The sequence below is a fragment of the Astatotilapia calliptera genome, chromosome 3 (genome assembly GCF_964374335.1).
Source record: "Astatotilapia calliptera chromosome 3, fAstCal68.1, whole genome shotgun sequence".
NCBI classification, from domain to species: Eukaryota; Metazoa; Chordata; class Actinopteri; order Cichliformes; family Cichlidae; genus Astatotilapia; species Astatotilapia calliptera.
The window spans coordinates 45232182-45256903 of NC_137424.1; the positions used below are offsets into that span (position 1 = coordinate 45232182).

General features: G+C 42.6%; 3 protein-coding genes and 1 non-coding gene across 4 annotated transcripts; 3 read left to right on the forward strand and 1 right to left on the reverse strand.

Annotated features, from left to right (window-relative positions):
* The first annotated feature begins 1695 nt into the window (after positions 1-1695).
* On the forward strand, positions 1696-8343 carry LOC113018929 (up-regulator of cell proliferation-like). The gene is made up of 2 exons (XM_026162359.2): positions 1696-1795; positions 1928-8343. Exons 1-2 carry the CDS (start codon positions 1711-1713, stop codon positions 6595-6597), a joined length of 4755 nt encoding a protein of 1584 aa, XP_026018144.2. The 5' UTR covers positions 1696-1710; the 3' UTR covers positions 6598-8343.
* Positions 8344-12129: 3786 nt separating this feature from the next.
* On the forward strand, positions 12130-19272 carry pfdn2 (prefoldin subunit 2). The gene is made up of 5 exons (XM_026162360.2): positions 12130-12166; positions 14897-15039; positions 16005-16093; positions 18123-18246; positions 18385-19272. Exons 2-5 carry the CDS (start codon positions 14959-14961, stop codon positions 18574-18576), a joined length of 486 nt encoding a protein of 161 aa, XP_026018145.1. The 5' UTR covers positions 12130-12166; positions 14897-14958; the 3' UTR covers positions 18577-19272.
* Positions 19273-20510: 1238 nt separating this feature from the next.
* Positions 20511-20592, reverse strand: trnas-gcu (transfer RNA serine (anticodon GCU)). Its single transcript has one exon. It is a non-coding gene; the product is annotated as a tRNA-Ser (tRNA).
* A 269-nt stretch (positions 20593-20861) lies between these two features.
* Positions 20862-24447, forward strand: b4gat1 (beta-1,4-glucuronyltransferase 1). Its single transcript, XM_026162361.2, has 2 exons — positions 20862-22231; positions 24044-24447. The coding sequence occupies exons 1-2, from the start codon at positions 21128-21130 to the stop codon at positions 24233-24235; spliced, it is 1296 nt and encodes a 431-aa protein (XP_026018146.1). The 5' UTR covers positions 20862-21127; the 3' UTR covers positions 24236-24447.
* Positions 24448-24722: the final 275 nt, after the last annotated feature.

Genomic DNA, 24722 nt, shown 5'->3' on the forward strand with positions numbered 1-24722 from the left:
GCAGCCTAGGCGGAGTAGTCGAACGCAGATTCACTGAGCGCTCAACACAGACAGCATCGTCAGAAGGAAAATTGATAAAAGAAATTACAAATGTTGTATTGTTCGATACATATGCGTACCGAACCGAAAGCACTGTATCGAACGGTTCAATATCGATAGGAATATCGTTGCACCCCTAATTTCTATGTAACCTTTGAAGACTCACACATGCATGCTTCAATTCCCACACAATTACTAAAGAACACATGTAAAAGCATTTCACGAATGCATACATCCAAACCTGAATAAATACTGATCATTTACGCACAATTTGTTAAGTTCAGCTTTCACAAATCTGATCGTTTTGACGTTCAAAAACTTGTCTGTATGTAAAAATGTCTAAAATAACACATAACATGTCTCTTGCTCACCCACAAAAGCTTAAATACGCTTAAATGCGCCCAATAGATACAGATCTCCAGAAAAAATCTCCAGATCCACAGCTCTGAACCGCATAACAACAGTTTTTTAAAAAGTAGGTTTTGACAATTTTCTTAGTTGAATATTTTTTCACATATAGTTTTAGTTTTTTAGGTTTAGTTTATTTAGTTAAGTGTGTGACCTAAGGTCCACTACACTGCTTTACAGAATGAGAGGAAAGGAGGCACTATACACCTTTACAAGAAATCACATGATCCTGAGTGAAATGGAATGTGTTCATCTAACAGTGTAAGAGGAGTTGTCAGAATCCCTGCTGCACTACACTGCCTGAGGAATTGAAAGGAAGTGACTTATCCACAGCAATAGTACAACAATTTTATTGTCAATAGTGCAGAAGCAGAAAAAAGTTGTTTTATTTACTGGCCGAGCCACATTCTGACAGCTCAGCTCAGCTTTTCAATCAAGCGTGCAGAATATATAGCCACAGATCCGATGATATGATGACAAAATTGATCATCAACCTGTGACCTAGTTTGTCCTGGTGCCAAGTGCACTTATGGACAATGTATGAACATGGTGTTTGTTAATGTTACTTGCCCTGAAGTCTAATAATAGAACATCACTTGGTTGCAGGCAGGCTGTTAACCCCACGCTTTTAAATTCATACTGTATTAAGGGACAAATAGTTAAAAACCACAATTCAAAACCCTTATTAACACAAAACAATGGTTTTGTGAACCACATATTTTAGGGCACAGGGCTGCAAACGAGTATGAAAATCATGGTCAGGGTTTTACTCATTTGCCTATGTTATTAAAAGTACTCAAATTGTTTGTGAGATGATTGGGAGAAACGGAGATATTGTTCTCTTGAGATGTGTTTGCAATAATGTATTTCAATGTTTTTTCTCTTTTTATCGTCATTTGTAAAAAAGGAAAACAATGATGAAGATTTAGTTGTTGAACTATACTGTGAGGATGACCTCCATTGGCACCATGTTCTACCTGCAGGGATGACTGTCAGCAGATTGTTACAGGAGGTAAAAGTCATCTTTATGCTTTTTATTGCCACAGCAGAAGTACATGACATGATGTGACTTCTGTAAATAAAAACCATTAATATATTAATATTATAAGTATTACTATTATTATCCCTACAGTTACTAGTTGTCAAGACAATACTGTTTAATATCAACAGTGAGTTAGTGTCTCAGCATTTGGACACGCCTGCTGGTGAAAGTGAGAATTACACAGTGATTACATGCAGACAGGAGGAAAAGAGTTGACAGACATGGACAGCTCAGAGCCAGACAACCTGAAACCAGAGGAACAAAAGTCCAGCCAGACTCCTGAAGACATGAAGGATGAAAGCAAAGGTCAGTCCATTGTTACCTACACACAGACACACACACAAGTAAAAGTTAACACCAATTACAAAACCAGATGACATACTGGTTAAGTTGTAAATAAAAGCAGGATGCAATAACTTTTAAATCTCACATCCACAGTGAAACACCTGGAGAACTTATTGGAAGAGCTGGACTTGACGCAGTGCTACACAAAGAAGCTATCACTCAGCAGAATACTTGAGATTGATTTGAAGAACATCACTGATGAACCTGCCAGGCGTAAATCTGACCTTCCATGGTATTTTCTAAAGAAAGTAATGATGCTTAATGTGAAATGTACATCAGAGTGTGAGTCAAACAGTGATGATGAAACAGGGAGTGCATACTTAGATCTTGATAATATGATCAACCATTCAAACACAGAGGACATGGTGAACCCCCTCGACATAATCACTGCTCTCTTTCTGTGTTCTGATGGTTTTCTACAGCAGGAAATGGCACTAAAAATGTCCATGTGTCAGTTCTCTGTCCCTCTGCTGCTTCCTAATTGTGACACAGAACAGTGCACACTCATGCTGTGGGCCATGAGAGACATTGTTAAAAAGTACAGACCTCAGTCTCTTTCACAGTCAAAGGGCTTCATTGAAGAAAGAATTGTTCTCTCTGAACTTCCAATGGTCTCTTTTGTCAGACTGAGTGAGTGCTCCTTGTCCAAGTCAGAGATTCTCAATAAGCTTCTGAGCAATGATCAGCAATACCACAACACCTTTGTTCACCACAACATGGAGTGTGGTGACAGTCCAAGAAGAATTTCCAATGGACTGACTGAAATTACTTGGTACCTTCCTGGTGGAAACACAAACATTGATATTTTCAGTCAGCCAGTGGCTGTAGCTAACCTTCGCGGAGACATTGCTTCATTTGAAACACAATACTCCTTTTTGTGTCAGACATCTGCAGCAGTTTTTGTCTTCTTTGACCATCTGGATTCTGAGTCTGACTCTGTGATCAGTCTACTTAAAAGCCAGAACAAAAAAGCACAGATCTTCTTGGTTGGTAACTGTGAGAGCAAGCGCTTCAATTTGGATACTGTGAAAAACCTGGCAACCAAGTTGTGCTTCAGCAATAACAACATTATTTTTAAGACAAAGCAGAAAAATGAAGCACACTTTGTAAAAGATTTGAGGAAGACAGTCAGAAATGTGATTGAGAAATCAGAGCTGAAGATGAAAATAGAGAAGATGGTGGATATTGCCCATGAACTGGGAATCCTGGTTGATGAAGATTTTTCAGAGTGCCAGACTGCAAAGAAAAATGCAGACGCCATCACTGCAGGAAATCAAGACATCCATAAATACAAAGAAGATCAGCTTCCCAGACAAGGACAAATATGGAAAAAACTGACCTCGTTACAGAAGGAAGAGTTTCGACTTCGAAATGTTGGGTCTAAAAATATAGAACATTACAAAAGTGATCTTCAGAAACAGAAAACAGAACTGCGGAAAAAGCAAAACTCTTATGAGATGTCGACAGCTATGACAAACTTCATCACAGGGATATCAAGCCCAGGAACAGAGAGGTTTTATTTCCTGAAGTGGATGAGAATGAACCTCGATAATGTCTCTCATGTAAAACTGTCTGAACTCCGAGAGAAATATAAAGAAAAATGCAAGAACTCTGAGAACAAAGAGGAGATCAAAGAAATTGACAGAAAGATTTCCAACAGCTCACTGGGGACTGAACACTTCTTCCGTGAAATGGGTCAGATCTATGAAGCTTCACTGTCTCTTCCAGAAACAGACAGATCACGTCAACAATTGCAGCATCTTCCCAAACTGTGTGCAGAGTTGTTGCTTGATGGATTTCCTCTTGAGCTCGTAGATGGAGATGCATCCAACATCCCTCTCAGATGGGTGAGTGATGTTCTCTCTCAGCTCAGTGACCTGGTGTCTCCAAACAGAAAGATACGAGTAGTCACAGTTCTTGGAGTTCAGAGCACAGGAAAGTCCACTCTCCTTAACACCATGTTTGGAGTGCAGTTTGCAGTCAGCAGTGGTCGATGTACTCGAGGTGCCTTTATGTTGCTCATCAAAATCAATGAAGACATGAAAAACGTCCTAAACTGTGACTTCTTGGTGATCATTGACACTGAGGGCTTAAAGTCACCAGAACTTGCACAACTGGACAACAGCTATGAGCACGACAATGAGCTTGCAACACTTGTTGTGGGGCTGAGTGATGTCACCATAGTCAACATTGCAATGGAGAATTCAACAGAAATGAAGGACATCCTACAAATAGTTGTGCACGCTTTTCTCAGGATGAAGGAGGTGGGCAAAAAGCCTAAATGTCAGTTTGTTCACCAGAATGTGTCGGATGTTTCAGCCCATGATAAGAACTTACGAGACAGAAAACTGCTCCTGGATCAGTTGAATGAGATGACTCAGGCAGCAGCCAAAATGGAAAAGAAAGAGGAGAACAAGAACTTCACTGATGTGATGGAGTACAGTCCAGACACTGGGAACTGGTACATTCCTGGACTGTGGAATGGAAACCCACCAATGGCACCAGTTAATGCAGGATACAGTGAGGCTGTATATGAACTCAAGAAAAACATCATCCAACTACTGGGAAACTGTGAGTCATCTGCTAATAATATCATGGAGTTTAAAGAGTGGGTGAAAAGCCTGTGGAATGCAGTAAAGCATGAAAACTTCATCTTCAGCTTCAGAAACAGCCTCGTAGCTGATGCATACATGAAGCTCTGCACACAGTTCAACAAATGGGAGTGGGAGTTCAGAAAAGACATGTACACCTGGGTAAAAGATGCAGAAACGATAATTTCAAATTTTGGTACCATTGCAACCATATCTGAAACATCTGACATGAGAGAATTTCTCGGATTTTTGAAAAGTGAAGCCTCCACAGTGCTGTCTGCATGGGAGACAAAGATTCTGGACAATCTGACACAATATTTCAAGCAAACAGAGGGTCATGTGGATCTGGTTGAAGGATACAAAGAGGAATTCTCAAACAGTGCAAAAATCCTTCATCTTGAAATAGAAAGTGGTGTAAAGTATCAGCTTGAAGCAGCAGCAGAAATCAGACATGGAATGACAGAAATTATTAAAATCAAAGAAAGTCACAGAAAAGAGATTGAAAAAGCAGTGTGTGCATTAATTGATAAATGTCGAAAGAAAAAAGTCAAAATGACAAACAGAGAGTTGGACGAAGAGTTTGAGAAGATGTGGAGGGAAACTTTAGAAAAACTGTCTTTCTCTGAACAAAAAATTGTAAATGTTACAGACAGCGTGTCCCGCTACCTCAGAGAAAATCTGAAACACAGGGGGAGCCGTGCACAACAATTATTAACTGAAAATAATCTGCAAGATTTTGGAAACGAGTCTTTCAAACATACAGCTGAAAGATGGTTAAGCAAATTTAAACACACAACAAACAAAGTTTTTACTGGTCAGGATCACATAAAAGGTCTGTCTGACAGCATCATAGCTGCTTGCAAACACTCTGTGAATAAACAAGTGAAAAAAAAAATCAATTACCATGACAATTACATCCAGGAGATCCTCCGCATGATTGATGAGAAGCTGAAAAACCATCAAGATGTTAAGATAAACATCGAGTTTGAAGTTTCGCTAAAACAGCACATCTGTGGATTTGCAGCCAGAAAGTTTCAGAAAATGCACGAAGATTTCATAGAAGAAAATGATCCGTACAGATTTCTGATTAAAAACAAGGAAAAATTTCATGAGGACTTCAAAGATGTGTTTCATAAACGAGACCAGTGTCAGAAGAAGGCAGAAGAATTCACAAAACAATGTTTGAAGCCTGCTGTTGAAGACTTCATTAATCGCTCCCTGGGCCCTGATATCATTGGTGAAATGAGGAAACTCGAGCAGTTCAGCACAAGAATGTCCTTCCAGTATTCAATTTTACTGGATTCGCTCTCCAAGGAGGATTTTCAAAGCTATCTGAGCTACATTCGCTCATATGAGAAGTATGCAAAGACATGGATACTTGAACAGATAAAGAAGCACTTCTCAAATGAGTCGACAGTTTTTGAGTTTGAGGAGCGACATCTGCAGTCATGTATTGACAGCATAAATTCTGCCATCAACAAGGCAAAAACCAGAAAGAGTGATGGCTTCAAGGCTTTTATTAAAGATATTTGTAAAGAACTTGGTGATAAACTGGTCATTTCCCAGGATGCTCTTGGTGCTTTCATGATACTGAACAACGCTGAGAAGGAACAGTTTGCTGACTGGCTCACAAAATCTGTGAATGACATGCCAGAAACTCTCAGAAATGAGTTTAAAGAATCTACATTTGAAAAGAAACTACAACATCTCTGTGTAGAGCCTCAGGATGAGCTTTTCAAGCAGCTGATTGGTTGTGGCAAACAGTGTCCATTCTGTGCAGCTCCCTGTGACGCAGGAGGAAAAGCCCATACTGAGCACTTTGTTTCACTGCACAGGCCACAGGGTCTGGGTGAATACAGGAAATTCTCAACAGGTATACTTCTCACTGACTTATGCTCTTCCAATGTGAAAAGTCACAAAAAATTTTGCTGCATTGAAACACAATATAAACCACACCCTTATAAGAATTACAAGGAAATTCTCAAAGACTGGAAAATTCAACCGGATGAGAGCCTGGAGGCATCAGACTACTGGAAATATGTAATGACAAAATACAACCGTAACTTTGCTCAAGAATATGAAGCAGAACCTGCTGTCATTCCAGAAGCTTGGAAAAAAATAAACAAAGAACAGGCAGAAAAAAGTTTGAAAGAATCATTTTACATCAAGTAACTTTCCAATTCATGGTGCGCGGTTGACTGGAGCCTTACAGGAGAAAATATCACAATAATTGTTTTTGTGATACTGAAGAAAAATTTCTAAATTAAGATATTGTTACTACGCAGAAACATAACTACTGTGGCTTACAATAAAATTTAAAAAACAACCCACAATGCTGGCTGATCACTTTCATCAAGTTCATGAAAAATACTCTAATTCAGCGGTGCCCAACCCCCAGGCCACGGACCGGTACTGGTCCGTGAGTCGTTTGGTACCAATCCACAAGAGTTGAGGCTCGGATTTGAAATGTATGGTTTTTCAGGGTTTTTATCATTACTTTTTTCATTGTTTTAATCGTTAACTCTGCTTCCCTGGGCCTTTTCCTGTCTGTTATGAATAAATCTTCTTGGTTTGGTACTGATACTGGTTTTATCTTGTTGTATTCATCCGCGAAACCTTACAGTCAGTGAAAAAATTGTTGGACATTCGCGGCAGTACAATAAAAACTGAGAATATGCATGTAGTCACTGATTAGTTATCTTATTTTAACTTTTAAATACATATGATATGTGACATGTAATTGATTCCTTTTGAGTTTTGTTAAACTTTTGTTTCAAATGACTTAAATTTTAAAAAATCAGTATATAGTTTTTGTTTCTATGAGGATTATTGAGTCAAGTATTTACATGTTTAGTATTTTAAAAGATCATCTGAGTACAAACTGTTTTTTATTCACTTGACTATGTGATTTTGTTTGATTTGGTTTCATAGAAATTATCATAAGCTTTTCTTTCACTGACATGTCTGATCTTCCACCCAGTTTTTAAAGGATTTACAGGATTCATTTTCTTTCTGGTGAGATCCACAATTTGAGTTAATTATATTCAGTCACTCAGTTGTAATCCTAAATGACCTCAGTTATGTCTGTTTGTCACAGTTGTTGAGTCTTTGCCATTGTAAAGTGTTAAGTGATGTGACACAGGATCGCAGTGATGTGTTATTTTGATTTGTATCAGTTTTTATGTGTTGGAGTTAAATAAACTATATTCAGCCCCAAATATATGACCATAATGCTTCAACCGTGTGTGTCCACATACATCTGGACTATTAAACACTGGTCACAGTTCAGGCAAGAACCTTCCCTCACAGGTCGACAAAAAACTGAATGGTGCACACAGAAATACCCCCAGCAACAAATCCATGTCTTCTTTAACAAATCATTGAAAGACGTAAAGTTAGAACAAAAATGTGGTTAAGGAATTGTGAAAGAGTAAAGGAGGTGTACATGAATGGAAAGTACACTGAGATAATCTGGTCACCAGTTTATACTTAATGAGTGTATTCCCTAAAGGAAATGTATGGACCCATGATGGAATGAGTGATGCATTTTCTCACTGAAAGTCATACAAGAAACATTTTTTTAAAAGTTTTCTCGGATTTGCAAATTTGCAATTGCTGGGTTTTTGAAAATGTTTAACATTGAAAAAAAATCCCTTTAATCCAGACAGTTAGCTATATCATGTATTAACTCAGTAACTAAAACCTCAGTATTTTAAATGTAAGCTTACCTTGTTCAGAAATCAGATTTAACACGCTGTTCTAAGAATCCATCAGACACAGTAATGCCAAATAATACATTTTTCTGCCAAAAAATGTGTATTTGATGCAAAAGACTGCTAGCTTGTTCGTTTTTCAAAAAGTGTTCATGTGAGTGTAAAATGTTCAAATGTAGTTTTCAATAAAGTTTTTTTTAATCCACTCAAGCATTTGCATCATGGTTTTATGAACAAAAAGTGAATGAAGTAAAAAAAAAAAGACTACACTCATTACAAATTTACAAATTTGATTAAATACAATAAGAAGAGTTTTTAAACAGAACTTTATTGAACAAGTGAACACACAAAGCTAAAAGTCATTTGAAAAAGACATTTTTCAGCAGTAACACCATAACAGAATATCTCAGAAACCATAGCAGCACAAACTCTAATTTTACCTGCACAAATCAGCACAAACGTAGCACTAAAAAAGTAGACCATTTTGGTCTGTTTTGGAGCAGTCTTGGGGGATGGTGACCTTTGAATGACCTATAAAATAAAGTTTAATATCTCAAAAACCGTAGCAGCACAAACGCTCATTTTACCTGCACAAATCAGCACAAACGTAACACTAACTGCTCCGCCTATTTGCCTTTACGTTTCAAGTGGGTGGGGGGTCAGTTTCACTCTGCTCTCTGGTAGCAAAAAAATGCGCGTGCTCTTCGCGAGCTCGTTCCCGGCTCATAACCAGGGCGCTCTGCCGTCAAGGGCGATCATTGATTAATGGGTAGTCATGTGACTGATGCAAGTCAGATCTTTTTATTTAGCAAAACTGTGATTAATAGTTAAATATTATTGTTAAGTAACACAGACAGGACTCCCCACTCTTTTTTTTTTATTACAATTTTTTTTTTAATTGCCTGAAGAAAAGGGCACTTTGGGCACCCATCAGGAAAGGGGCAGGTGCTCAGCCCAAGCCCAAGTGTGTAATGAAATGCATATTCACTTCAGTGAAGATTTCTCCAAAGAAGACAGGGAGGCTCATTCTAAGCTGTGGCCAATGGTTCAGGAGGCCAGGAAGAAGGGAAAAAGAGCGTTTCTGAAGGAAGGTTACACACTGATTGATAACAGTCGGGTGGATCCTGTTTGAACATCCTTTGTAACATTGTTCCATTTCAGGTACTGTGACTAGTTTACCAGTTCTATGAATGTTCAGACACCTTAAGGGTTGCTGCAATAAATGCTAATGTTGAATTTTGTTGGGAACACATTAGCTGCTCATTACTGCGCACCACTCTCTTCGTGCACTCTTATTATTTAGCGAATGTTATCCATTTTTTCTTTGAATGTTGGGGGTTTAAAGAACAATGCAAAGCGTAAAGCAACTTTTCTTTTTTGTAAAGAGCAGAAGAGCAACATTATTTTTTAAGAGACTCATTCGGGGGAGGCAGATAAAAATTTCTGGAAACAACAATAGGGAGATTATGTTTTCTTCAGCCATGGGACTTCACATTCAGCTGGAGTGACGATCCTGTTCAACAGGTTTTCGGGAATTGTAATTAGCCACAGTAGCAGTAGCGGTTTTAGATACGGGCGACACGGGCGGTTGCCCGGGGCGGCATCGAGGTGGGGGGCGGCATCACGGGCATCGGCAAAAAAAAAAAAATGCTCCTATTCATGCTGCCCCGACGTCAGCCAGGGAATGGCACAGGTACCGATCGGTTTTCTATCGCCCATTTGCTGGGAGTAAGGGCGCCCTCCGTTTGCGAGGTGCGCCTGCTGCTTGCGGCACAGGGAGGAGAGGGTGGGGCGGCGGGGGAGTCTCTGGCTGGCTGGAGCAGCATCTAATAACCAACTCGCAAAATAAAACAAAATAAAAACAAACCAACAAACACGAAAACACCAGACATCATGATAGAGACTTATAATTTGCACCGATGTTTTTTTTGAAATTCTACACGCGAAAAGTAGCGCAAGAGCCCTCGGTGCGCCTGCTCGCTGCTGAAGTCAAAGTAAACTTTATTGTCATCTCCGCTACATACAGTGCAGTATATAGAGAGACGAGACGACGAGGCTCCAGTTACAGCAGTGCAAGTAAACAAACAATATATATAAGAATCCATCCATCCATCCATCTTCATCCGCTTTATCCGAGGCCGGGTTGCGGGGGCAGCAGCCTAAGCAGAGAGGCCTAGACCTCCCTCTCCCCAGCCACCTCCTCCAGCTTATCCGGGGGAATACCAAGGCGTTCCCAGGCCAGCCGAGAGATATAATCTCTCCAGCGTGTCCTGGGTCTGCCCCGGGGCCTCCTCCCGGTGGGACATGCCCGGAACACCTCACCTAGGAGGCGCCCAGGGGGCATCCTTGTCAGATGCCCGAACCACCTCAGCTGGCTCCTTCGATGTGGAGCAGCAGCGGCTCTACTCTGAGCCCCTCCCGGATGGCCGAACTTCTCACCCTATCTCTAAGGGAGAGGCCAGCCACCCTTCGGAGGAAGCTCATTTCCACCGCTTGTATCTGCGATCTCGTTCTTTCGGTCACTACCCACAGCTCGTGGCCATAGGTGAGGGTAGGGACGTAGATGGACCAGTAAATTGAGAGCTTCGCTTTTACACTCAGCTCCCTCTTCACCACGACGGACCGGTGCAGTGTCCGCATTACTGCAGCTGCAGCCCCAATCCGTCTGTCGATCTCCGGCTCCCTTCTCCTATCACTCGCGAACAAGACCCCGAGATACTTGAACTCCTCCACTTGGGGCAGGAACTCATCCCCGTCCCGGAGTGGGCACTCCACCCTTTTCCGGCTGAGAACCATGGCCTCAGATTTGGAGGTGCTGATCCTCATTCCCGCTGCTTCACACTCGGCTGCGAACCGTTCCAGTGCGAGCTGGAGGCCCTCACCCGATGAAGCCAACAGAACCACATCATCCGCAAAAAGCAGAGATGAGATTCTGAGGCCACCAAAGTGAAAGCCCTCCGCCACTTGGCTGCGCCTAGAAATCCTGTTCATAAAAATTATGGACAGAACCGGAGACAAAGGGCAGCCCTGGCGGAGCCCATCACCCACCGGGAACGAGTCCGACTTATTGCCGGCAATGTGAACCAAGCTCTTGCAACGGTTGTATAGGGATCAAATGGCCCGTAGCAATGGGCCAGACACCCCATACTCCCGCAACACCTCCCACAGGACACCCCGAGGGACACGGTCGAATGCCTTCTCCAAGTCCACAAAACACATGTAGACTGGTTGGGCAAACTCCCATGCACCCTCAAGTATCCTCGAGAGGATAAAGAGCTGGTCCAGTGTTCCGCGACCAGGACGAAAACCGCATTGTTCCTCCTGTATCCGAGGTTCGACTAGCGGACAAACTCTCCTTTCCAGCACCCTGGCATAGACTTTCCCAGGGAGGCTGAGGAGTGTGATCCCCCTGTAGTTGGAACACACCCTCCGGTCCCCCTTCTTAAAGATGGGGACCACCATGTGAAGGAGTCAGACTCAAACGTCAAGGAAGGTGGTAGGGAAGCAGACTATGCAGACATTTCAGGTTTCCAAGGTGAGCAATTTATTTACAGTGAACTTAATTTAATGTAACTTAACAAAACTTCCTCCCCAAATAAACTCTATTAACAAAACTCAACATAGCATGGATCTGGTAACACAGCTCACCTCTCCTCTCTCCTGCATCTGGTAGAGACTGGCTTTAAATAGGGCCATCAATTTCCCTCCAATTGCCCAGCCAGTACCACTCACTCAGCTGAGGGATCTAAAACTGTACACAGATTATCTAAAAACACAAAACCTCTACACACTTCTAACACGCACATTTACACAACTAAATGGCAGTATTAACGAAAGGAAAAACATTCAACAAATCCCTTTAAACCTTAACACAAACAAAAGGAAGCATCTCTATTGAAAAAGAAACCCCTCCACTTGGTTTGACCTGCTGATGTCATGTGTGACATCATCAGGATTTTAAAATGAGGAAATGCTAGGTGGGCGTTTCCCCACACCTGACCTTCATGAAGACTGAAAAGACAAACAAAGTAAGTATGAACAAATGACTTAATCTGTAACATAATAAAGTATAAAGAAACATAACTTAGTATTTGTCTTAATTTGCAGAATGTTTGATTTGCCGGCAACAGAACGCTTACACAAACAAACCCGGGATAGTGAGTGAAGCAATGTTACTTGACTTGAAATAGCAAATCATAGCAAATACATAGAAACAGACTGTGTACAATGTGCAAAAAAAAAGTAAACACATATGGGACAAATGGAGAGCATTACAACTGCTCCTCCACTTTGTCACACACCACCCCCGGTCTGCCAGTCCAGGGGTACTGCCCCTGATCTCCACGCAACATTGTAGAGGCGTGTCAACCAGGACAGCCCTACAATGTCCAGAGTCTTCAGGAACTCGGGGCGGACCTCATCAACACCAGGGGCTCTGCCACCAAGGAGTTGTTTAACTGCCTCAGTGACCTCGCCCCTGGAAACTGCGGGTCATTCCCCTCATCCCCAGACTCTGCTTCCTCCTCGGAAGACGTGTCAGTGGGATTAAGGAGGTCCTCGAAGTATTCCTTCCACCGCCTGACTTTTTTCTCAGTCGACGTCAACAGCACTCCGCCAGCACTATACACAGTGCAGGTAGAGCACCGCTTTCCCCTCCTGAGACGCCTGACGGTTTGTCAGAATCTCTTCGAGGCAGTCCGAAAGTCTTTTTCCATGGCCTCTCCGAACTCCTCCCACACCCGAGTTTTTGCTTCAGCCACTGCCCGAGCCGCATTCCGCTTGGCCTGTCGATACCTGTCGGCTGCCTCCGGAGTCCCACAGGCTAACCAAGCCTGATAGGACTCCTTCTTCAGCCTGGTGGCTCCCTTCACCTCTGGTGTCCACCATTTGGTTCGGGGATTACCACCACGGCAGGCACCAACCACCTTGCAGCCGCAGCTCAATGCAGCAGCTTCGGCAATGGAGACGCTGAACATGGTCCATTCGGACTCAATGTCCCCAGTCTCCCTCGGAATGCTGTTGAAGCTCTGCCGGAGGTGTGCGTTGAAGATCTCGTGGACTGGGGCCTCTGCTAGACGTTCCCAGCACACCCTCACTACGCGTTTAGGTGCACCGGGTCTGTCCAGCGTCCTCCCCCGCCACCTGATCCAACTCACCACCAGGTGGTGATCAGCTGACAGCTCAGCCCCTCTCTTTACCCGAGTGTCCAGAACATATGGTCGCAGGTCTGGTGATACGATTACAAAATCGATCATCGACCTACGGCCTAGAGCGTCCTGGTGCCACGTGCACTTATGGACACTCTTATGTTCAAACAAGGTGCTCGTTATGGCCAAACTGTGATTTGCACAGAAGTCCAATAACAAAGCACCGCTCGGGTTCAGATCAGGGAGGCCGTTCCTCCCAATCACGCCCCTCCAGGTCTCGCTGTCGTTACCCACGTGAGCATTGAAGTCTCCCAGCAGGACAACAGAGTCTCCAGGTGGAGCACCTTCCAGGAATGACTCCTGGATTCAACATGCAACAAGGAATCCGACAAGGATGCCCTATTTCCCCAAAGCTTTTTATATTGGCAACTCAATTCTTAACACTATTAATCAAAAATTCTAACGACATACAAGGAATATCAATTTTTAATAAAGAGTTCAAAGTCAGTTTGCAGATGATACATCTATCTTTTTGAAAGATAAATCAATTGTAGATAAAACTTCAAGTATTATCTCAATCTTCTCTAAAGCTTCCGGTTTATCTCTTAATATCAAAAAATGTGAACTCCCAATTCATACAAGCTTGTACTGTTGTACTGTTCCAAATTTTCATTTGTATTACCTGTGTTATTCTCTTTGAAAGTTTGTATTTTGCAATTGCTCAATTAAAAAAAGAAATCTAGGTAGCTAGTGGCCAGCTGTTTGCCACACACAACCTTTTGCAGCTGGCAGGTGGTGGGCAGCCCTCTTCCAAAAAAGCAAAGACTGCTTTCTTTCTTATGGGGAAATGGGTCGTTCACAAGTAAATTTACTAACCTAGAACATATTTAGAAAACAACAAGGGGAATAACTGAGTGTACACTTAGGATGAGATGAGTACACTTAAGAGATGAGTGTACACTTTTGAATACATAAACTTATTCCTGGGGCTTTAATTACTGTTGTTTTTCCAGAGCCATTCACATAGATCAGACAGTCCCCGCCCACAACATGTGTCTTTTGTTATTACTGTATATTGTTGTAAACACCGACAGTATAAAACATGAATGTTCATTTTCTGGATTGGAAAACTGAAGCCAAAGTGTCTTAAACCTGCATTCTGTCTGAAGACCACCAGATGCTAATTGCTGTAGTTTCAAAAACACTTCAGGTCGTATAAATGTCTATGGAAAAGCCTCTGTAAAAAAACTTTCCTGCTGAGTTTATATAGTCTTAGTCACTCATAAATAATATGGAAAACTCTAATGTTAAGGCATTAAAATGGGATTTCATAAAGGAATGAATTCGCCATAGAGTGTAAATAGACAGATTCTTTATTGATCACGCAAGGGAAATTGCCGTCTTGCAGCAACACCATAAGAAGTAAAAATAAAAATTGTATAATGTTATAATAATGTAATAATGTAACAATGTAATTTAAGGTCCACACAGTAATTGGTCCATACTGAAGGCCTGGTAATGTGAGGTAGCCCAAAATTTCACATACTACAGTGATTAAAAGAAAATAATACCATAATGAAGTCACACTTTATTTTATTCATTTCTATACAGGCAATCGCGTAAACCAGCCCTGTACGTCTTTCCTGGGTCCCTCGCAGCAACACCCTTCCAAGATGGCAGCCAACAGTAGCAGCACGGGTAGCAAATCCAGCAACAGCGGCGGTGGGAAACAGTCCGGCCCGTCAGCTGAACAGGTACCCTCCCCTACACCTCAGGCTGCTTCACCGGTGCAGTCGTTGATATTGTTGTCGTTGGGCCGTGTGCGGTTGAGTTACAGCCACCAGTTTGAGTCCCGGATAGCTAAAGCTAACGTTAGCGTCCCATCATCGTCATGGTCTGCTCTCTAACAAGCAGCTGGTGTTAAACATGAAGGTTTAAGCGTTCATATAATGAGCTGGGGTCAGGTGTGCGCTTCTAGAGCGCGGTTTATGGCTGTTAGACGTATTTAAATGTGTGTAAGGAGATGGTGTGGCTGTGTGAATAGAAGATGCTATTTTTATAACTGAAGACCACCCAGCCCGACTCAATCAACGTGAAGCCACATTAGTCAGATATTCATAAAGTACCTGTAACGATGAACTGAGTCTGCCGTAAAAGTCCTGCAGTGTAGCTGCTCTCAACAAAAGTATGTGGAAAGCGATTAATGTGATTAATGCAATGGTTTCATGTGGTGCTCCTGCAGGCTGTCCATCATGGATCAGTTTGCGTTTGTTGGTGTCAGCTGCCCTCTGCTGTCCCAGCGCAGCACAGAACAGCATAGAGTACGGCAGTGACCATCACAGACTCATGCTGAGCGGATATTAAAATCCCTCAGTCATCTCAGAAAATAGTGATGGCTGTGTGTGTTGTTGTAGAGAACTTATGTGTTTTTAGTGAAGTCTGGTTAATTGTTAATGTGAACAATCCCTCACAGTTTCCACACAGCCCCCACTGGTAGAAACACGGCTCACTGGTTTTGATCACCAGGAGGTGTTTAAGTTACTCAAAATTAAAATGCCATTATTTTTATGATATAGCCAAAAAATGACTGAAAATGTGTGAATTTCTGTTAAGTGAGGTTACATAGACTTTTACACCTTAACTATGTGTGGATCAGACATGCTTACATGTCCAGTCTCTGCTGGTCCATGATGGTGCTCACTGTGGTTTTGTGTGGCAGGTGGTGGCAACATTTCAGAGGATGCGTCAGGAACAGCGCAGTATGGCTTCTAAAGCTGCAGAGTTGGAGATGGACATCAACGAGCACAGGTCGGTACAAACCTTCTGATCCATTCTAAACAGTTTACATTTACAAAGAAGTTTCATGCAGCAGTTCAAGAAAGAGAGAACTGAACATGATTCATTGATATACAGAATTCAGTTATGCTATTTGACGACTCCGATGCTACGACAGCAGAATGAAATCCTAGTGGCGATAGACGTTATCTAGGCATCAAGGGTCATGCCTTGACTCTAGGTCCTCGTCAAATTCTAGCTCAGGTTCTAGCTCCAGTGCCCCTCCAGCTCATAGAGGATCTCAGAGCAGAAGTCCAAGATGGTGGAGTTTAATCCATCGGACCATGGCTTGCAACACGCACTGGGAAGCAGCTAAATTATTTTATGGTTTTACTGCGTGCCTTCTCAAATGTACGATGTGTGGCCCAAATGTGTGCGCACACACGTGTACACAGAAAAAGCAGACAGATGATAGAAAAACACACACAGCAAGTGTTTATTTCTCACTTCCAGTATTAGGAAACGTTTGCATGTTTGCAAACAGTTCATTGGCACAACAGGTTGGCAGCAGTTACTTTGGTAACTGAGTTTAAGTAACTGATCTTAAAACGTTTAAATATAAAAATAAATAAATGCTTAAATGAAGTGTCAGATATACTTGTATGGGTATTAATATACTTGGTGGAAGACCTGATGGCTGAGTCGTTATTCCTGTTATATTTCTTTTAAGTTCACCTCCCAGAGTGCATGTGTGGTCGGTGCATGGTGAAATAAAGTCTCCGTGGATAAGTCCTCGTAGACACATGGACCCTCACACTCACTGTCTGATGATGAAATTTATGATCCTAGTGGACTTGTGGATGTGGAGGTTAATTGAGACTTATGGCCTGATATTATAAGCATCTAAATACGTAATACTGTATTTTCACGACCATAAGGCGCACTGTGCTAAAAGGCGCAGTCTCAGTTATGTGTGCCCTTACTGTATTTAACACACACATAAGGCGCACTGGACCATAGGGCGCATACAAGTACCGTATGCGTAAAAGAAGACTTTTCATACCCCGTTGTGCGTATCGCTACCGTGCTGGTCCCCTTCTTCTCCACAGTGTGACTCACCGGGATGTCAAAAGTGAGCGGGACCTCGTCCATGTTTGTGATGTGGCTGGGCTGGATGTTTTTGTCGCCGATGTGTTTGCTGCAGTAGGAGCGGAAGATGGCCAGCTTTTCCTTATAATCCGCTGGAAGTTGCTGCGCTACCGTAGTCCTGGTCCGGATGGAAAAATGGCACCGTTTCATAAAACGAAAGCACCAAGACGGACCTCCTTGGAAATGTTCAATGTTCATCTCTTCAGCTAGTGAAACTGCTTTTAGCCGAATGGTGACCGTCGAAACGCTTCTCCCGCTCGCTCTTTGCTCGATGATCCACCGCTCGAGTCTTTCCTCCAACTCGAGCCACCTCGCCTTATGTCCGCGGAAACTCAGCTGCGTTTTCTTGACCTGCCGGAGCTTGTTTTCCAGCTTCCTCCATTTGCGAACCATCGATTCGTTAATCTTAAATTCTCTCGCCGCTGCTCGATTTCCATGTTCCTCCGCGTAGCTGATGGCCTTCAGTTTAAACTGTGCTTCGTAAGCGTGTCTCTTTGCCATTTTCAGGGTTGTTAAAACAACGATGTCCTACATAATGCACATACCTGTTCTTTTATACAGGTATGTGCGATTGTCCCGGTATATACGATCAACGCCCACACGTCACCCTTTAACGTTCTCATGGTGTTCTCTACTACGTCCTCCTTACAACACATAGGGCGCACCGCGCTATAGGGCGCCGCACTTTTTGAAGAAAATCTAAGACTTTTAAGTGCGCCTTATGGTCGTGAAAATACGGTAAGCTCTAGGGCAGACCAGGTGGTGCATGTGAATGTAACACTGAATGCATGTTCTTAGCCGCAAATATTTCACAGTCTGGGGAATAACAATGTCAGCTACTAGCTGAGGCATTCCTGTGTTACCTTTTGAGTTGAATAAGTTTTCTTTTTAACATTTCTGTTTTTCTATTCAGCTTAGTAGTAGACACATTGAAGGAGGTGGATCCATCGAGGAAATGCTTTCGTCTAATAGGAGGAGTGTTGGTGGAGAGGACAGTAAAAGAAGTTCTACCTGCCTTGGAAAACAACAAAGAACAGGTGATGGAAGAGGAAATGAGAGCATTTTACAATTTTTCTTTAAACACCGAGTGCTCTGGCGTTTAATAGCGTCCTATATTGTACTCAGACACTTATTTAACTCAAAATTAAATTTTCTTCCTCCTTCTGTCCTCACAGATCTCCAAAATAATCGAGTCCATCAACTCACAGATGCAGACGAAGGGGCGGGAGCTCACAGAGTACAGGGAACGCTACAACATACGTTTGGTGGGAGAGGGCGAAGGAGAGGAAAAGGGCCAGTCAGCCGCTCCCTCCAGGGACAGCGAAGGAGGCGGATCCAAAAGCGGAGCCGGTGTTTTAGTTTCATAGGTAGTGAGCATGGACAGTGACAGCAGGGCCCTTTGATTTCTGCAGTGCTGAACACGTAGATGGAGTCACACAGTTTAGGTGGAAAACAAACTCTTTGCAGGATAACTCTGGATTTGAAGTTTACTGAAATCTCTGCTTAATCTAACGCACTTGTTAATTTGCAGCAGGTGTATTCAGCTTCCTTATGTTCAGTGTGAAAGTTAAAGCTGTCTTATGTTTGCCTTTTTTAATGCTGAAATACTGTGACATCAGTTCACTGATTAAATTCAACCCCCTGAATATTTACTCGCACTCACACAGGAGCAGCTAAAAACATGATTTTGCTGTTTTAAGATTATAGAAAGTGGGTTTTTTTTCACACAAGATACAACTGCTAACGTGTTAGGCCAAAATTAAAGATTAATTTTGAAAACTAAGAACAAATGGGACACCTAAACATCCAGTAAAATATGTAACAAAGAGATCATTTTGAAAGCTGTGCAAAAATTTGACTTCATGTAGAGTATTAGCTCTGAATGAGGTCAGTTTGTGTTCAGGGGTGATGAACCTGGAAGTGTAACTGTCACACCTTAATAATAAAAACCCACCATAACTGAGGAAATGCCTCCTAGGACCCCATGAGCACTGTCCACACGGTTAATGTGTTGTAAGGCCTTTGTTTTTGTTAATGATGATGAATAAAAAATGTCACAGTTGTGTTTTCTTGTTGCTCTCAGTTCATCTCATCACTTCCATTAGGAGTGGAGCCAACAAGAGACGAGGTTCAACAGAAGTGCATCATAAATTGTTCTCACACATGAATGGTGAAGGAAAAAGGACTAGTTTAAAGAGTCCCTCTCATAGCATGGTTTGTATATTTGCCTGTATGTGCAGCACCTGCTTTCAAAGGATAAACCTCTATCGTTTATTATAGCTCTATCAAGTCATGACGTTCAGAAATTGAGACATCCTTCAGCATGGTGATCTAAGACTGATTTCAAGATGGGGAAAGTCTTTTGTATGGAGTTTTTATAAAAAGACCTCTGGGGGTTTTCTGGGAGAGTGAAAAGTTTGCCACTCACCAAAGGTTTTGGACACAGTGAAAGGAAGATAACTTTGTTTACTCAAGTACAGAAAATGCCTAAGATGTATCAACAGGAAAATACACGTCAGTTAACGTAAGATATAATACCTTTAAGGTACATTTTGGTGTCCAAGTTTTGGATTGCTCCTAATTTGTCTGCAAGGCAATTATAAATAACAAACTTAGTGTGGGGAACTGAAAGGACTTTAACTGAAACACCACACTTTAAAGAAAAATGGAAAGGATGTTGATTGTTTACAAAACTAAACCAAAAAATAAAAAATGTCTTTAGTTGAAATATTTGTAAGTTTAGTTTTGTCAAACATAAAAAGACTGGAGCTTATGTTTAGTTGAGACGAGTATGTGGTAGAGAGCCGTGTGCTTGCGAACTTATTATCTTACCTATGACAAATAACCACCAAAAACAACAGCAACAAAAATAACTATAGAATGATAACTAGAATGAACCACACCAAAAACTCTTAGGCAAACAAAATAAACCTTAAAATATCAGATTAACTCTGGAAACTAAAGTAAACTGAGACAGGGGAAAAGAAAAGCTAACAAAAACATAAAAAAATGCGAGATGATATTTTCTCTGGGCGTCTGTGTGCACTGCCATATCTGCACGTATCTATATTTATCTCTCTCTATATATATATAGCTACACTTTATAGTATTGATTCTGGGTTTTATATGGGAATGAGGCAGATTGATTGAAGCTCCTTCATTTGTAATTTAAACCTCATGGTCCGTTTGGACTAATGTGAACAAGTGATACTGAGCAACTGAGATTATTTTTAAACATATGGCGTTACGTAACTGACAAAACACGTGATTCAGGATTAAGTGGGAAAAAGTGAAAAGCTACCGACGAGGATGGGATTCGAACCCACGCGTGCAGAGCACAATGGATTAGCAGTCCATCGCCTTAACCACTCGGCCACCTCGTCTGAATGTCTCTACCGCAACAGCAAATTGTATTCAACGGCAACCTATTAGAATAGTGTCCATATTTATGTGGCTTGTTTCTAAAGACTTCGTTCTCACGTAACGTGGCACCGTATTTAGAACATCCACGGGTTCACACATTGGCTTTTAGGACAAATTAAAAACAAGCGCAAACACTTCTCCAGGAGTAAATTCAGCGGCGCCTTTACTTCCGTCATTACGGTTATAACACATCGGTGTGCGCCGCTGTCGCAGCAGCAGCAGCAGACTGCTGACAACTGTGCTGTGCTTTGATGGAGATCACAGAAACTCGATGATCGCTATATTTGTTCTTTTGTGAGTCGTGTGGAAATCTAGGTCAGCGCTGCCACTAACCGGGAAAACATGCGATCGAGTATTCGTTACATTTCCAGCCGAGGAGGCTGCAGTTAGCACCGAGGCGCCAGTGTCGGTGACGCTAGCTGGGACAGAAATAGAGCAGTAAGAGGCATCCAGCTGTGGTTTTCGGACCTCTTTGTGTCCTGCAGCCTGTCTGGGATGCATCTCTCCAAGAAATGTTCCGCCTTCAAAGTAGTGCTGAGCGCCCTGCTGATTGTGGCGCTGCTGCAGCTCATCTATCTTTCCTTCCTGTCCAAGTTTCACGGAAAGCAGCAGCGGTACCGATACTCGGAGCTCTTCGGAGGCTCCGGGGCCAAGAAAAATGCCCACCCGGAGAAAAACTCGCGGAAGGAGCGCCTGAGGTACTCACTGTCCACCGGCGGGATCTTTGACAACAGCGGGCAGTACCGAGTGTACAAGAACTTAATCAAAAGTGACTTCACCACGAATGAGAAGCCGGGATCTGACCCCAGCTCCAACATCCTGGCTCTAGCTACACACACCACTATCAACAACCTGCACTACCTGGAGTCCTTGCTGGAGAGGTGGCAGAACCCCATCTCTGTGGCCATATTCGCTCACGGCCAAGATGTGAAGTTTGCCACTGCTCTGGTGTACGCTCTCAGCTTCTTCTGCCCTCACATCCAAGCCCTGGTGGACTTCCACTTGGTTTGCCTCTCTGGAGAGATGGCCAGCTTCCCGGAGCAGGACCGTGAGCATTTTGCAGGTCTTGAGGACTGTGCCTCAGTGTTCTCCAGACTGGAGACTCACGGGGAGAAGTACAAGAACTATGCTATGAGCGGAAACATCTCCTACCCCAACAACCTTCTTCGTAACATCGCCAGAGGGGGCACGGAGTCCTCCTACATCTTGGTCATTGACATGGACATGTTGCCAAGCGCCGACCTGCATGAGCAGTTTATGGCCATGATCAGCAAGCGTGAGCCAGCGAGTGACGAGGTCTTCGTCCTACCAGCTTTCGAGATCCGCCACGCTAGGAAGATGCCAGCCACAAAGGCAGAGCTGGTTCAACTCTACCAGGTCGGTGAAGTCCGGCCCTTTTACGAAGAGCTGTGTCCTCGTTGTCAGGCCCCCACCAACTACTCACAGTGGGTAAACAGCCACGTCAGAGAGACGGGAACCCTGGAAGTTGCCTACACGCTCACCTGGGTGGACCCCTGGGAGCCCTTTTATATCGGGCACCGCTCTGTGCCTCTCTATGATGAGAACTTCAAGCAGTATGGCTTCAATCGTATCAGCCAGGTTGGTATGAGAAAGGTGGTCATGATTTCAAGAAGATCTGCCTGTTAGCTGAAGCCCATGAGGTGTTTGAATACAAAACCACAACAATCACTGAACATACAGGAGAGAGCTACCACACACTGTCAGCATCAGTATCGCTCTTAGACTAAAGGAGTAAAGCAGCAGCTTGTTCCAGGTGTTTGGTGGCTGGAACGATCAGCCTTCTAAAATTAAAAGCCCAGGTCCCAGTAAACCAAAGTCAGCAGTATTTATACTTTGCTGTATTTTTAAAAAACTGGAAAGTGGTCGACAACTTTGCCGACCACTGCATTTAAATCTCTTAATTTGACTGTAAGTTGTGTATATTTTCATAGGAAGAAGTACTTGGTGCACTACTACTCTATAAGATCTGCAAACACAGTTTGACACAAGTCTGCAGTTTATTCACTCTTTACTCACATGGAGGCTTTTTCTTCACTTTTTCTATCATCGAGGACTTTCTTTATTATTTCTGTTTGCACTAAAAGATTCAGGTTTTTTTCCAGGTCCAAAACTCTGTAGATGAATTGCTTAAATTAAATTGTAGACTAAATTCAAAAGCAAGTGCACAAATATATGCTACCAGTCATTTTTCTGCCTTTAAAGAAACTTTACACTATCAATAAATATCACTATTGCTCCGACTCCCTCCTGCAGATACATGCAGGTTAATTGGTGATTCAAGCCAATTAACCTGCATCTCTAAGTTCAAGTTTAGAGATTACCCCCTACTGATAATCAATTCTAATAATAGCATCGCCATTGCTGGAGATTCCCCAGACCAACAGTATCTAATGTCTCTTTGTTTTAAACTTCTGTTAAGCGCCACCGTGGCTGCAGCTGAAAGCATAAAAACTGTCTTTTAAACATTATTTTAATTTAAATACTCTCCCATATCTTAGTGATAGAGCTGTGCTATTGACAAGTCTGTTATCTCACACGCTTATTATTTAAGTTGCTTCTACTTCCTGCCTTCAAATTGGCTGAACTTTATCATTATAGCAGATCATTTAACATAAACACTATAAACAGTTTGGAAAATGAATGGAAGTTACTAAAAGTAACACAAAAGAGTAAAGAGGTCATGGAGATGGACAAGAGATTAGGAGTCATCACAAATGAAGTTTAATGAGTCACAGCACTGGGAGAGGACGTGACCCAGAGCGGGATGAAATCCCATAAAATCTCTCTTTTTTTTTTTATAATCCTGGACTTTTCAGACTAAAACTGGGTCAGCAGCTTTTTTTATGGAGTTTTAAGCTTCCTAAAACTTCAGATGAGGATGTAAATGCAGTAAGAGGTACACATTTTAACACTAAAACACATGATTGTGGACACACCTGTACTGAGGACGAGAAGTCACAGGACGTCTGCCTCTGGTGCATCAGCTTTGACCTCTCACAGGTTCCTCAACTTTAGGAAAGTACTATATTAAAGGTGTGAAGGCTCCTTTAAATTAAATTAATCTGCTCGACACAAATCGTTTTTGGTTGTAGTCTCTTCTAAACCTCATGGCCTTCTTTTTCTAAGCTTCTCCTTTCCCCTGTGGAAATGTCTCCACACCTTTGTCGGTTTCATCGCTCCACGCAGCCTCTCCCTGACACCTCGTACCTGAAGAAGACATTTCATCTCTCCTTCCTCATGTCCGCTCGCTCACCTTTGTTCTCACGCCTTCTGCCCTCGATACCAAAACCGTCTCCTGTGTCATTATCTTCTCTCACCTCCCCCCGTTCGCTCTCATCACTTCCCACCTCCACGTCTGTCTTCTCATGCTGTTGTTTAATCTCCCTCCAGGCCTGTGAGCTCCACGTGGCCGGATACAGGTTCTCCGTGCTGAGCACTGCCTTTGTGGTGCACCGCGGCTTCAAGATCCAGGGGGAGTTCCACGCTAGGAAAGACGAGGAGAACAAACGCAACCGGGTTCTGTTTCGCAACTTCAAAGAGGGCCTGAAGACCAAATATCCGTCCTCCGCCCGGCGCTGCTGAAAAAAAGACGAGGACATCGGCCGCCGATGTCGAGCTGAAACGACGGACGCTTTCTTCTTGTATCCAGATTTAGCTTCCTGTAAAACCCTTTCTGCCCAACTTTCATAGTCAGCACATCAATTTCCTAGTTTCTCTCTGATTTTTCTTTTTTTTTGTGATGGTGGCACAGTAGGCGTTTATTTCAAATTTTGTGAAAATGAGCATCAGGGAAATGCTGCCTGGGGATTTCTGAGTGTTCGCTTGGATGGGAGAAAAAGAAATGATCATTCAAGAGTGAGAAACAGGGCAGAAAATCTGGAGTTCACTGCGATTTCACTCAAATGCACATCCAGAAAGCATTTAGGGTCATTTTAAAGCACATAAGGATCCATGCATCCTATATTTGGAAATCATTTTACACTCGTCCAGATTGAAAAATGGAGCAGAGTCCTAGATTTCACTGCGAGTAACATGAAGTTTAACCTCTTACATTTCAGACATTGTGTTT